The sequence below is a fragment of the Gadus morhua genome, chromosome 18 (assembly GCF_902167405.1).
Source record: "Gadus morhua chromosome 18, gadMor3.0, whole genome shotgun sequence".
NCBI classification, from domain to species: Eukaryota; Metazoa; Chordata; class Actinopteri; order Gadiformes; family Gadidae; genus Gadus; species Gadus morhua.
In genome coordinates, this window is record NC_044065.1 from 3,783,435 (window position 1) to 3,798,813 (window position 15,379).

At 51.1% G+C, this 15,379-nt stretch overlaps 1 protein-coding gene across 1 annotated transcript in view; it reads right to left on the reverse strand.

Moving 5' to 3' along the window:
• Positions 1 to 15,379, reverse strand: part of LOC115531465 (disintegrin and metalloproteinase domain-containing protein 12-like) — a 60,296-nt gene extending 44,917 nt beyond the window's left edge. Inside the window, exons 1-2 of the mRNA XM_030340762.1 lie at positions 14,857 to 15,379; positions 927 to 1,048 (exon numbers count right to left, since the gene is read on the reverse strand). Coding sequence (XP_030196622.1) covers positions 927 to 1,048; positions 14,857 to 14,977 — 243 coding nt within the window. The 5' untranslated portion in view covers positions 14,978 to 15,379. The remainder of the gene's footprint in view (positions 1 to 926; positions 1,049 to 14,856) is intronic.

Sequence of the window (15,379 nt, forward strand, 5' to 3'; positions counted from 1 at the left end):
CGACCTGGGGGGGGGCTCGACGGGGGGGGGGCGCCCCAGCCGGAGAGCACTAAACTCTGGGTTAAGGCGCCGGTCGCCCCCCGTGGAGACGCATCACAGCGGATCGACAGAGGGGGGCCGGCTCACACCACTTAATGGCCCCAGGCAACGCGGTTGCACAAGTCGTGTCAACATAAACTTCCTTGTCATGCGAGCGAGAGACGCTGGCCAGCGGGTCGAGAGGACGGCTGGACGTCCGTGTGTCCAGGAACCGGCTAAAGCTGGTTCTTATGCGTCTCCTTCAAGCTTTTATTATAATGTCTTAAGACTAACTCCCAAATAAAAACGTCTTGTAGATTATTATTATCGAGCATGAATTATTTGACTTTCAACTAAGCACGTCTTTGCATTTATTAGGCCAAGAAATACGTATTTCTCAATGACGGGATCGAACAATAGAACTTTGAACAAACCGTGCTAGGTTTATTAAGTCTTTCTACATCGTCTTTTAAGTCTGTGTGTCTGGCAGGTTTTCATCCGCGAGAGCCAGAGAAAGTCTGATTTCAAACCTTTCATTCTTAGTCATAGTATTTATTTTTTTGTCTCTGCTTCCTGAGATGCAAAACACATGTTTGAATTGTACAGCCTCCCCGATCTGAAATGTGCTGAATCGAGCACTTTGATTAACTGTAAGAAAGGCATAGAAACCAGAAAATCCTCTTATATCTATATAATAGTGTTATATATATATATATAAATATATATGCTGGGCTGCACGTTGCATTGTTGTACATTCCCAATGTGAGGAGTCATTGATGGGAAGTACACCTTCCATTGCACACATTCTGATCACGGTTACCATGGAAACGTAATTAGTCTCGATGAAGGTGTGAACGCGGTGTGTGTGTTCACCCCGCGACGCTCCACGGGCTCTCGCCGCTATTCACCTGGAAATGAAGCGAGCCGATTGGTCCCCAGTCCCGTCCAATCAGCAGACGGGGCACCGTGGTCCCGTGGCGCTTCTGCCCGGCTGACGCTCGGTCGTCGTGGGTAGCGCCGATTGAATTTCCTGTGGGAAGAAAACGAAAAAAACAAAAAAAACACGACGTTAATGAACAGCACGAAGTTGTAGCAGATGTGCGTCCGCGTTATTAATTCATCCGCTCGGCCGGTCGTGACGAGAAGCGTCCCAGCGGTGCGTGTGGGCGGCTTCAGCTTAATAACGGGGTTCACAGTCAGAGCGAGCGGCCCAAGCACGCCCCCCTCCCCCCCTCACGATGCTTCAATCTGCTGCGTTTTGTTCTTTTTAATGACATACAATTATCCACCCGTCAAGGAAACAAAACGCCGGCCCTGCTGTCACTTTGTCATCATCCCCCGCCCTGATTCTTTCACATTGGTTGCGTTCTATTTATAGACGGCGGCCGGGCCAATGTGGTTCTGTCACCGGAGCCGGCGAGCCGCGGAGACCACGCCACGTAACGACAAACATCAGCGGGGAAGGTCTCCCCGGAGAACGACCCCACGGGCCCCCGTGACACGGACGATAAGGGCTAGCCCAGGAGATAGAGCGGCTTGGCAGGTAACCCGGAAGGTTGCTGGTTCGATCCCCGGCTCCTCCTAGCTGTCGCACTGCGTGGTTGACTCCGCCATCGCCCATCGGTGTGTGAAGGTGTGCATTAAACATTAACCGCTTTGGATAAAAGCGTGTAACTGTAACGTGTGCATATTTGATGCGGCCTAAGGTCCAGCACTCCTACTGTGCGCTAGCTGAACATCTGGGGGGGCGGAGCAGGAAACCAACAGCTGGGCTAGGCCCTGTTTCGCAATGGAGACACAAACACACACATGCATTCAAATAAACACACACGCACAGACACACACACACACACACACACACACACACAAAGTAGAGCTTTTTAGGCATTTTTCCAGGTGTATTCCTACAATGGCCGGTCACCCCGTCATCTCTTGCACACACACACACACACACACACACACACACACACACACACACACACACACACACACACACACACACACACACACACACACACACACACACACACCACTCCCAGCATCCAGGCAATCTCCTTTGAAGGCCTTTACAGACGCTCCCACCAGCCATGACTCAGTAAGCCTAACAGCTGAGTGTGGCTGTTTAATAAGGCTGGGTTCATAAGGCAGGGGCCCCCCAGCTGGGGCCTGCTGGCCCTGTGTTCTGGCTCACACACAGAAAGACATTCTGGAGAGCGTCACTCAGACTTCCCGTCTGATAAGAGCGGCAGAGGTAACGGGCTTAGAGGAGCCTCCCACCTCCCCCGGTGGAGAGACGCAGACACTGGGGAGGGAACGGGACTCGCAGACAGACACACACCCCCACGCAGGCGCACACACACAGACGCACACGCACACACACACACACACACACACACACACACACACACACACCCTGTTCGCTCTGCTCTGCTTTCGTTAAGTCTCGACAGTGTTGGGAAAAAAGAGGACGTTGTGGTGCTGAGCAAACGGAAGAAGAAGAAGAAGAAGAAGAAGAAGAAGAAGAAGAAGAAGAAGAAGAATGAAGGAGGAGGAGGAGGAGGCGGAGGAGGAGGAGGCGGAGATGATGAAGAGGCCACGGAGCCACCAGGGACCAGAGAGCCGGCTGGTGATGACCTACACAGTACCCCACTACTGTCAGATGTAAAGCAGCCTCGACAAAGGGGGTCAGTGACGTAGCGGCGAGAGAGGGTGGAGGCCGGCTCGGTGCACACAGTGAGGTCGGCAGCTTACGGGTGGAGCGATGGCCGCCGCCGCGCCTTCTGCGGTCTTTGGGTCCAGCTCTCCCGGGGGGGGGGGGGGCACGCTACTTCAAAGCGGCGCCCGTGAATGACCATTTGTTAGCGAGGCCGTACGCCAGCGTAACAACACGGGGTCACGGGCGTACCGTCAGCGAGCGGTCTCGGTTTACTCAGGAGCCCCAGGAGCCATTAAAAACAAAATAAGAAGTCAAAGTGGCCCCCAAGAGCCGGAGCCTGATTTATGTGTTCAATAAAGGGGGGGGAGCATAAACAAAGGATCTTAATAAAAGACCGGCGTGGGCCGCCGCCGCGACCGGCTCGCGTGGCGCTCAGAGTATACACAAGGAGCGCTTGTGCCGATTATATTACCGCCATAAAGCCAAGGCCGACGTAGCCAGGAGCCGCCACGCGAAAACTGGACTACTGTCTGTTTTTATGGGCGTGACCGAAGTGAAATACGGCGGCAAATATACGGCGGCGGTCTCCCTGCCGTCGACATCAATTAGACGGCTTGTTAAGGAAAACACACAACTCTGCTCTGCGCCGAGATGGTCGCCCCGGTTACGAAAACAAGCAGGGTCCAGTGGGAGCCGGTGTTGTTGTTTAGGTTCTGTAAGAGCTCCTCTTACATTACATCCCGCGGCCACACATGAGGGGGGGTTCGTACAGGTTTAAACCGCATCCAGCGGCAGAAGCAGGCAATGCTTGGAGTATATCTCTGTTGAGTCCCATGGGCTCACAAACCAACATTAACCAGTTCCCCCGGCCGTCACGGGATCCGCGAGAACATCGCATCAGCTGCTGGGAGGACGACCACACGAGGAAGCACCACTCTGGCTGCATCTAAGTCAATTCAGGGATTCGTCTGTCTTCGTTCGCTCCACCGCTACACTCACTGGTCCACTCCCAGCACTACCCGACCCCCCAGTCTCCCTATCCCAGCAGGCACCCCTGCCCCCCATCCCTTGAATACATCAACCTGCATTGGTTGAGTTTGGATTCACATCTTAGGTCTGACAGCAGACGAGCTCAGACCCGGGTCGACGGGGCGTTTTCACTTTCATTCGCTTCACATTTGTTTCGACTAATCACGCCGCTGGATGCGGGGCTCTGTAAGCTCGTCATTGGCTAATCAACAGGGAACGCACAGTCAAATCAACACCATGTCAGACCCATGGACATATTGTAGAATATGTCCGGTCAGACCGGCCGACGATCAAACTCCCCTTCTGAATCCCCCTGCTGTCTCCGCACAGAGGTTCTGCTAACACACAGCAGGAGGGCTGCAGCTGAGAAGAACCAGGATGCTAGGAACCGTTCCATACGCAGAACCCGAGATCACACACAGGGCCTATGCCCCCCCAACATGTTCCGTGACAGGCAGCTTGAAGTGTCTTTTTGTGGCCCCTTAGTGTGAGCACTGGCGTCAGATAAGGACTCAAGGACACAAGGACGCAGGAGAAAGTCATTTTGACAGCAGCTCTGGTCCGCTCCTCAGAAACATGGCTGATTAAATATGAAGAACAAAGCCTTTGGCGACTCGGAAAAGACTCTCTGACGCGCAGAGTATGAGCGTGTGTGTGCAACCGGATGTGTTTCATGTGTGTCTGCTTTGTTCTGAGTGTTTAGTATCAATTAATATTGTGTGTGAGTGTGTGTGTGTGTGTGCGTGTCTGGGCTTGAATGTGTGTACTTGTGTCTGCCTGTGTGCACACCCTTGTGTATGCGTGTGCCTCCGTGTATTTCTGCTTCTGTGTGTGTGTGTGTATGTGTGTTTGTGTGTGTGTGTGTGTGTGTGTGTTTCTGCGTCTGTGTGTTTGTGTGTTTCTGCGTCTGTGTGTGTGTGTTTGTGCGCCTGTGTGTGTGTGCATGCGTGCATTGTGTGTCTCGGTGTGTGCATGCAGTGTTTGTGCGCGTGTGTGAATGCCACGTGCGTACGTGTGCGCGCGTGTTCGTGTGCGTGCGTGTGTGTGGCAGGGGTAAGGCAGGCCGTTGGACACAGTGAGGACAGTGTGTAGAGTCAGTGCTCACAGGCCTCGCCTGGGAAAGCGAGCTGGCGGAGAGGAGCATGTGGAATCATTCAGGACCGGGGCTAATTATAGCCACATCATGCTGGTTCTGTCTGTGGGGCGAGGGCCCACGGAGAGACCATGGGACTCTTCCTCTCCCCACAAAGGTGGGGCCGTGTGCAGGCCTGCCCTCCGCGGAGAACGACTAATAACACCGCTGCCTTCTCATCTTCCCTTCTCCCTCTTCTTCTCTTTCCATATTTTTCCGTTTGCGGAGTTCTTGGGGAAAAAAGTAGTTTCTTTTTTTTCTTCACAGAGCTGCCGCTTTGGTTGTGCTGATGGAAGTCTTCTGTTAAAGTTAATTTGTTGTAGTTAATGTATGTAGCCCCCCCCCCCAATGCCCCTCATCCTCCCTTTACTCTCCTAAAAACACCTCTCTTACGCACTTAATGTATGTTGTACTTCCTGGCACTTCAAAATTACTTGTACTTCTAATCTTATCCTGGATATCTATGTTGTACACGGGGAATGGGTTAACCTAGCGATTGTAAGTGATTGGCGAATCGCTTCTTTGAACGTCCTTACTGGACCAACAGCGATATATTGTTGTTTCTCTTTCTTCTGACAAATGTACTTAGTGCAAGGTCGCTTTGGATAAACGCGTCTGCCAAATGCCTTAAATGTATATGTAGCCTGGGAATCAGGAGAATATGCAAGCTGGTGTTTTATCCGCTCTGGCATGCGTGTCTGGCCCTAGTCCCGGTTAGAGTTCCAGCAGACCTGGATCGGGTCCGACAATACGGCCGTGTATCTAATATTGGGCGGGTTCGACACGATGACTGTCAAGAGGAGAGGCCTATGCGATAGGCGTTGAGGCCTTTTCATGTGTCACACGTTCGGTTGCTCTGATTGGTTGAAGGTCTCCCCGATGGCTTCCAGAGGCATTTGGTCTGCGCCTGTCGGTAACGCCCCCTTGGATATCAAAACGGAACCCAGAAGTACGTTATCTTCAAAATATGAAACACTATGCGTCTCATTTTCACGGGATTAAACAATAATTAAAATACTTTTCTATCTGGTATTCCGCAGATAACACTACATTATACACACTTCCCTTCATCAATGATGAAGCGTAGTTCGTTCGTTGGTTTGTTCACATATTCCAGGGCAGAGCGGCAAAGGGGCGACGGGTTTAATCATCGAACCCGGGCGCAGCTCCCCCAGAAATCACGAGTTTGAGAATGTCGTCAAGCAGTGCATCCAAGTGCAAACGCCGGATGGAATGTTTTCTTGAATAAGCAAACCTTTGTTGCCGAGCCATTGTATCTTTAATAATTGGCTGATTGGCATGCACACGGTGAACTCAATCTATCTCCAACCAAGACAGGCTGTTTATGCTCATTTAAATACAACTGGGACTTGGTCTGGCATGATGGTAGATCATTCAGAGGACTAGATGACTTCCGCTTCAGATTACTCAATTAAAGCTTCACCGCATTTCCTCATGGATTTCTCCCACAATCTTTACTCCTCTTGACAATTGTGGCCAGCCCCTACTTAGGGGCCGATTCCAAATATTGTAGCAGCATAAAACGTCCAATATCGATATGTCGGCGGGTGTTCTACATGTCGATAAATATCGGCCATTATCCGATATATATATATATATCGTGGTATTCTGGGGTGGAGCCAGTCCTTGGGAGCCACTCCCAGTAACTCTTCAGGCCACAGCAACATCACGTTAAAACCACGAACCCGAGGAACCAATGACCTATAGTATGAGGACTAGCTACTATCCTCCGCACAGAACACACTCTCAAACTGGGAGTGTTGGGGGTTGTTTACGCGGACGGGCTCGGTAGTTAAAGCATTTAGAGGTTCAACCGCCGCATCAGTGGATGCGGCGGTTGATGGGAGCCGGTAATTACATTGTTTTAAATCGGCAACACGCCAGGTCAGCAGCGGGTTAGGTCGGCTTGGTTTCCACGGTGACGCAGCATCCCAGCCAGGGACTCTGGGACGCTTGGGGACTCTGGGAAACCGCCGAGCCTGTGACATCATGGTAAAACAAGACGGCCTCGCCGTACCTACTGCTGCACAATGAGTCCATGTCTGTACCCTGGGTTTACGCAGGGTCAGTGGCGGTTTATTTAAGGGCAGAGCCAAACTCTGACGGTTTAACGATTAGCTAGTTAGAGAGCGGCTGGTATCGCTACACTGGTCAAAGGTTTGGTTGTTCTTCTGTCTTCCCCCCCTCTCTCTGCTTTCCTTCTCCCCCCCTCTCTCCCCCCCCCCCCCCCCCCCCCCCCGCCGCCATTCCTGTAGTTATATGTTTTGCTTATCTGGCCTTCCACTACTGCATTCTCTCTCTCTCTCTCTCTCTCTCTCTCTCTCTCTCTCTCTCTCTCTCTCTCTCTCTCTCTCTCTCTCTCTCTCTCTCTCTCTCTCTCTCTCTCTCTCTCTCTCTCTCTCTCTCTCTCTCTCTCTCTCTCTCTGCACAAACTCCACTTCTCTCCCCTGTTATTCCGTTGTTTCCCTCTCATTCGATCGCTCTCACTCCATTTATTATCTCCCTTTTGTTTCTGATCCCCCCCTCTCTTGTTCCTCTGGCTGAGATGATGGTTCTCCGGTCCTGACCCCGGTCTGAGCTGTTACATTTTTTAATCCCGAACACATTGCAGAATAATAAGTCATTCTGCCGTACGTGCCTCTTCCATTTTAAAACTCGCCCAGGGGTTGTTTCCAATAGCCCTGACACGAGGGCTGCTGTGTTGGGGCCGGCAGCCATCCCTGGTAGCCCATTAAAGGTCATTCTTTGGGGCGGAACCCGGACCCAAGAGTACCACAGGGTCTCGGGGCCCTGTTGGACTGTGAGCCACAAACCACATCCAACCCGCGCTAAAAAAAGAAAATATTATAAAATTAAAACCACTTTTTCTTTTTCATCCGCTCCCTGGAGCCTGTGGGCTTGTGGAGAAGCCCTGCAGTGCTTTACCCTCACTCTCGGTTTCCCCCCCTACTTCTTTACACTCGTGTCCCCTTACGCTCTCTCCTTTCATCTCTCTTCCTCTCCGCCTCCATCAATCTCCATGCCTTCTCCTTTGCCCTCTCCCTCGCCCCCTCCCTCTATTCTAAAACCGTACCTGCGGTACCAAAGTCATTAGCGCCAGACACACCCTTGATGTCATCACATAATTACTCACGGAGAAATGGATGGGGCTGCCACAGAAATTACCCTTGTCTCAGCAGTGCTGCCGGGGCTGGGGCTGGGGGTGAGTGTGGCTGGGACGGGGGGGGACAGGGGGGGGGTTAGCTGGTTGGGTAGTCGCGGTGCCTCAGGTGGCAGACAGTTTAGGCTCCCCAGTGGAACATATCCTGGTGCAACGCTTTCATGCCTGGCCACAAAGGTCAGAGTCTGAGAACGTGGTGTGTGGTGGTGGGTGTGGGTGTGTGAGAGAGAGAGAGAGAGAGGCAGTGTGTGTGTGTGTGCGTGCGTGCGTGCGTGCGTGCGTGCGCGCGTGCGCGCGCGTGTGCATTTGTGTGTGTGTGTGTGCATATGCGTTTGTGTGTGCGTGCGTGCTTGCGTACGTGCATGTGCGTGCGTGCGTGTGTGTGCGCGTGCGTGTGTGCTCGTTACAACACAATTTCATTTACACCCAGGCCTGGAACTTTAGTCAGTCTGTCATGAAAAGCACATGCCTGGCAGCGGCTCAACGGCTTGTGGCAGGCGTTCCTCAAAGAGGGAATACGGCTCCGACATCATCCCGCTCCCTCTACGCTTTTTAAGGTCAGAACAACATCTGCACATGAAGTGATGTGGTGACTACAGCTGTCCTCTAAACGGTGATCTATGGTCAAAGGGATTCACTAAAGTGTAAACGGCTGGATTACATTGTTAAATGTGTCATATAAACGAGAGTAAAGAGTTCAACTACCAACCGACGATGCCATCAGGGTGTCCCGACTGCTAGAGAGCCGCCCATCAATCATTGGATTTGATTGGCTGGTTTAAGGTTCTGACCCGGGGAACCAGCCAATCGCCCTGCAGGAGCGGGGGAGGGCGGGCCCTGTGGGCGCTCCGCCCTCCTGTTGTGATCGCTGCGAAGCGTACTATTGGATGTCCTGGTGGAAGGAGTTAAATAAGGAATTCATCGCGGGCCCTGATGCGTCTGGAACATAAATCAAACACACAGACATACACACACACACACACACACACACAGTCACACACACACACACACACAGTCACACACACACACACACACACACACAGGGGCTGACCTCAGTGCTGGCAGCGACAGGGCCCTGACTGGGCCTGACCGTTTGAATTGGACCCAGAGAGGAGTGGACCTGTCATCTGGTCCCGGCCGGTTAGTCCCGGTCGCACCTCAGCTCCTTCTTCATTTCCTCCCAGAGCTGAGGGATGAAATGTGGGCGGAGGCAGCATGCCAGGCTGGGTGATTGATTATCTACAGACCGGCCCGACTGTCGTCGAAACCTGAGGCTGCAAACACACACGCGCACGCGCGCGCACACACGCACACGCACACGCACACACACACGCACACACACACACACACACACACACACACACACACACACACGCCGACCCACACACACACACACACACACACCGACCCACACCCACACACACTTGCACGTGGATGTGTATGCACACACACACACACACACACACACACCACACACACACACACACACACACACACACACACACACACACACACACACATGCACACGTAGACACACACGTTCACAGACACACATTTATAGACACAGAGTCACAGATACACACCTGGATATAAAAATAGAAATGTTTCCCTCAGTACCGGTAGGCAGCGGGACCAGCTCGGTTACCAGTCAGAAAGTCTCAAAAGTACAGTTCTGTTTCCCCACCAAACCACACGCTGGGATAACTTTCATAATTCTCTTTGTCTCTATCAGACAGACCAGCAGTATCCTACCAGTCCATACTGGTCTGCAAGGATAGCACTGTACAACACAATGTTTAGAAGTGTGTGAGGAGAGAGAGAGAGAGAGAGAGAGAGAGAGAGAGAGAGAGAGAGAGAGAGAGAGAGAGAGAGAGAGAGAGAGAGAGAGAGAGAGAGAGAGAGAGAACCGTACACGTTACAGGATGTTTAGAAGTGTGAGAAGTTAGCAGAGGAAGATGTTTTTCCCCAGTTCCTCCAGTTAGTTTCTTATTAAAACTGTTGGTGGTCTTCAACACATGAAAATTAACAAGCTATATATCTCTCCCTTGGGGGAGGGGGGCTTTGGCAGTCTCGTATCTATCTGCTGGCCTCCATCATGAGAATATCGGGGCCAATCACAAGCCAAAAAGATATTCTGAATATTAAGAAAAAATAAAAAGCCTATGGATGCTGCTGGCGTATGGAGGAGAAATGGGAGTCCATAACGAGGTCTGTCCGACCGCTCCAAGCCCCGATGAAGTATGAACACTTGGGGCGAACGGGACGAGCAAGGTCCCCCAAGAAAGTCTTCCAGGCGAAACGCAGATATGGTGAAAAACATGAGCTAACCCGGATAGATTACACACTGGGCTGGAGGAACAACTGGGCCCGTGGACCAGAGAGAGAGAGAGAGAGAGAGAGAGAGAGAGAGAGAGAGAGAGAGAGAGAGAGAGAGAGAGAGAGAGAGAGAGAGAGAGAGAGAGAGAGAGAGAGAGAGAGAGAGAGAGAGAGAGAGAGAGAGAGAGAGAGAGAGAGAGAGAGAGAGAGAGAGAGAGAGAGAGAGAGAGAGAGAGAGAGAGAGAGAGAGAGAGAGAGAGAGAGAGAGAGAGAGAATGAGAAGGAGAGCGATACAGGGAGCGGGAGAGTAAGAGCGAGAGAGACAGAGAGCGAGAGATGAGAGAAAGAGAGAAAGAGAGACGGAGAGTGAGTGCGTGTGCGTGTCGGGGAACCCAGAGGGAGTTGTGCGTTGAGCTCCACTCTGACCTGGCGGGGTGTGTGAGCCCGGGGGGAGAGCCCGGAGAGAGGCCTTGGGTTTCAGACGGCCTGTTAAACTTATCGGGGCGAGGTCACACAAGTCCAAAAAACCGCCCCGCAGATAAATGTACGGAGGGGGGAAAAAAACAAACACTGCGAGCTACACATGTCGATGGGTCAGCCATGCTAAGCCAACGCAGAACAAAATGACTTTTCCCTCCCAGTACACCGACGATGATAGCTATATCAGAGACCAGGGAACAAACAACTGCTCTATCGATTAACCGTTCCCCTACTGCGCTCCAGAACACGTTGGCCCGCTTCAATCTCGCGTGTCTCAAAACGTCCTTCGACAACATTCTTTAAGGGGTGGACCAAAGAAATGTCTCCACCGGCAATCAGGGCGAGAGAGAGAGAGAAATGGAGAGAGAGAGAGAGAGAGAGAGAGAGAGAGAGAGAGAGAGAGAGAGAGAGAGAGAGAGAGAGAGAGAGAGAGAGAGAGAGAGAGAGAGAGAGAGAGAGAGAGAGAGAGAGAGAGAGGCCTCGGACGAAAATGGGATGGGTCACAGCCCGGAGATATCCGATTTCCCGAGGGTTAATGTTGTTCCTAGTGCTTACTTAAAGGAACGCCGTAACTACACAGTCCAAAAATATATTCCTAGCTCAGCTTTCATATGTCTCAGTATGCAGAGAGCAGGCTGCTCGTGATGACAGAGAGACAGAAGGACAGAGGGAGAGAGACAGAGAGAGAGAGGGAGAGAGTCATGTCAGCTGTAGCGACAGAGCTGTCTTAAAAATATACTGCCTGACAAGCCAAGTGTGTCAACTATCAGAGCACATTGTTCACAAGTGATACCATCCCGCCGCACATCGAGACAGCTCAGATATAGAACACCAGGAAATGTTGAGAAGAAGAAGAAGAAGAAGAAGAAGAAGAAGAAGAAGAAGAAGAAGAAGAAGAAGAAGAAGAATGAGGAGGAGAAGGGAAGAGGGAGACATTGAGACTGAAAGTCTGGACACTGTAGGGCAGAGGTTTATTCAAGTGAGCGAAAATATGTTTTCACTAATTTATCTTGAAAAGACCCAACAATGTACCTACCACTATCTACTGATCTGATGACATGAGCAGCCCAGGCACATTACTATAATAAACACATTTAAATGTTTAAAAGGGTGGAAAATAGCCCGGGAACCTCAGCGGGATGGCGCACAGAAGAGATAGGCTGCCACACTCATCTCCAATGACCGATACAGACAATCTTTTTCTCTTTAAAAACCAAAGTGTGTGCCATTACAGACAATCTTTTCTCTTTAAAAAGCCACCAAAGTGTCTGGGCAAGGGCCTCTTTGTTACAAGAGGGAGCGATGGAGAAAGGTCACTAGAAAATGACTTTCTTTCCAAAAAGAACACTCTAACTGGGAGGCAGTGAGGTCGCAGTGCTGTTTCTGCCTGCCTATAAATGTGTACCCATTGTCTATGAAATGTTTATGAGCCCCCCGTTGACACTGGTGTTCCTACAGGCGTCCCCCCCCCCCCCCCTGGTCCCAGTCAGACCAGGAGAACCCGGGACCACCAGAAAGGCTTCCTCCCTATGCCTTGTCTCTGGCCTCTTCACCTCATCTGTAGTCATGGAGCAGAGGCGAAGCCATGGGTCTGAAGTCTTGTTGATGGGTGAAGGTCTGGATCAAATGAAGCCCCCTAGGACCAGACTAGTGTGTGGTTCCTTTAACGGCCTCTAGGTGGCGCGTGTGTGGTGGGATGCGAAAAGACTGGACACCATTCTAAGTCAACAGAAAATTGTGTTATGATTCTCGTAATGAAGCGAATGCGTATTTCTGGGTTGGTGAGAGTATTTCAGTGGCTGGTCCATCTCCATATCGTTTATTTTTGAGAGGTCGAGTTTGACAGTTTTACTTCATCAAAAAGATATTAGAGGCTTGAAAATGAGTTTTGGCGCTAGAGTGAGTGGAGGCCAACCAATCCTCACACTTAAATTGGCCAAATGTGGATCGTTTCCACCGCTGGATGCAGAACGTGTCAACCAACAGCTGCACCCATAACGTGAAATCTACGACTTCACTACGATTGAGAGTAAAGCGATGGGTGACGTCTCGTCCCTACTTCAATATTTATGTACGGTATGGTAAATGGACTGCATTTATACAGCACTTTTCTAACCATTGGCAAATCAATGCACTCGACAATATTGCCTGACATTCACGTACACATTCAGACACCGGCGGCGGTGTCGACCACGCAGGGCGACGGCCGGCTCGTCGGGAGCGGTCAGGGTGAGGCGTCTCGCTCAGGGACACCTCGACACTCCGCTAGGAGGAGCCGGGGGTCGAGCTATCAAACTCCGGGTTACCAGCCACCCCGCTCTGCCCCTGAAGGCTCCTCGGCCATCTTCAAAGCTGATGACCTGACCTTAAGCTGGTATGTGGCCTCCCTTCACTTCGGCCTTGTTTAGGCTCCGTCAGACACCTTCATGTCTAAGGGGTTCCCACAGTAGAGGGGCTCCCAAGACGTCGACCACTGCGTTCACCCCACATATGTTCTCAAAGAGCCCCAGAGGGATGGAAGCGGGCCCCTGGGGGCCGTTCACTTATCGTAAAGCACTGAACCTGAGTGGCCGTGGGTCCCCTGCTCCCAGGGGTGGGGCCCCCCAAGGGCCAAGGGATAGGAGGGTGCGGCACACTGCGTTTCCCACACACATCACAGCCGGGCAAGTAAACACTCACTCATTATGAGTGTGCATGACTAAAGGAACATGCAAGCCTCTCGAACACACACACACACACACGTTCAACCCAACATGAGGACACTCACACACACAAACATGCAGACACATATTCAACCCAGCATGCGCACACGCACACACACACACACACACACACACACACACACACACACACACACACACACACACACACACACACACACACACTGGTGCAGACGTTTCCTTAGCCGCGGTACTTCAGATTGTTACCGGAACCGTTCAGCATAATTGCTGGAGGTCTGCCTCACGTGGTCTTATCTATCCGCTCACGTTTTCCACAGCCACATTACAGCAATACATCCGTTTCTCTCATGCCATGCTATTGTGTGACCTGAGAGAGAACCGATGTTAAAAAAAAAAAAGATTCAATTAAACCATGATTAAAGGCGCTCTTGGGGGAATAAGTGGCGTCGCGTATTATCAAGACAGCTTCGGTGTCATTGGCAATACAGCATGTCTTTAATTCTGAGGAGTGGAAAGTGGATGGGGGGGTGCACGTTTGGGGAGGCGGGGGGCTGTGGGGGGCACTGTAATGATTTATTATGTTCTCAACATAAAGTTGCCGGAGACGCTAAGTGAAAGCATTTATTCACGACGTCAGTATGCTTCTGTTGATAACCACTGACCAGAAAAAACATTGATGAAAAAAGACTGCAGTATAATGAATTAGAATAGAAAAGTATAGCATAAACAATCATTATAATATTTCTAATCATCGTCATTATCATCATCATTATCATCGTTGTCATCTTCCAAGAAATACTGACAATAATTGTAACAATATAAAATATGGTGCAACCGACTTCTGGAAAAGTGAGCTATGGTCATCAAAGTACCGCACCCACTGAACGCAAACTCTTCTCGCCCCCCACCCCGAAGTTCAACATGTTTTAAATTCGGTGGTGTAAACCCTGGCAAATTTTTTACTATACAATGCATTCAAAACGAATGTGTGTGTGTGTGTGTGTGTGTGTGTGTGTGTGTGTGTGTGTGTGTGTGTGTGTGTGTGTGTGTGTGTGTGTGTGTGTGTGTGTGTGTGTGCGCGCGCGCCCCACATGTATACCACCTTGGGCTGAATCACATAGTGATACAAAAGTTATCACGCTGCTCTTTTTCTGGGAGACAGAACGTCAAGGCTGGGGGGTCATTGGTGGTCTTGCTCGGGTTTACGCGTTTGCATTACGCTTAGAATCTGCGCTGGAGTCGGAAACACTCTCAGTCAGAACATACAATCTCTCCGTTATGAGTTCACAATGTCAGTCAAAATGTAGTTTTAAGCTGTGATTGACTATAGGGGACACAAAAAGGAATTATCGTAAACTCTTACCTTGCAAGGGTTCCGAGCGCACATCATCCACGGCGTGCAGCAGCGAGGACGCCGATGACAACAAGGCGTGCATCGCTGTCAGAAACGCAAACTTGAGGCTCCAGCGACCGTGCCAGTTCATGGTTCCGAGCGAAACGTGAACAGGTCTGGACGAAATGTTTCACTGCAACACAACCATAACAGAGGCACGACTCAACAGCTGATGTGCACGGTCCCGATGACTTCCTGAAATATGATCAAGAGGAGCAGGAGGAGACCGTTAATCCAGGAGAGCGCGTATCCAACCCGCAGCACCGTCCCCATTCATTCATGGAGGTGTTTCGGGGCACCCGTCGTGCGTAAAAGTGATTAAACTACGGGGGGAAGCGAGCAATACGCGTACACCGAGAGACGGAAACGATCCAAAACGATTTAATAACACAAGAATGGCATCAATTCCCGGCCAATTACTGTGGAGAGAAGTGTTGTCTTGTGAGCGCACCCAAGCATGTGCTCGCCGACAGCGCTCCTCATGGTCCTAGAG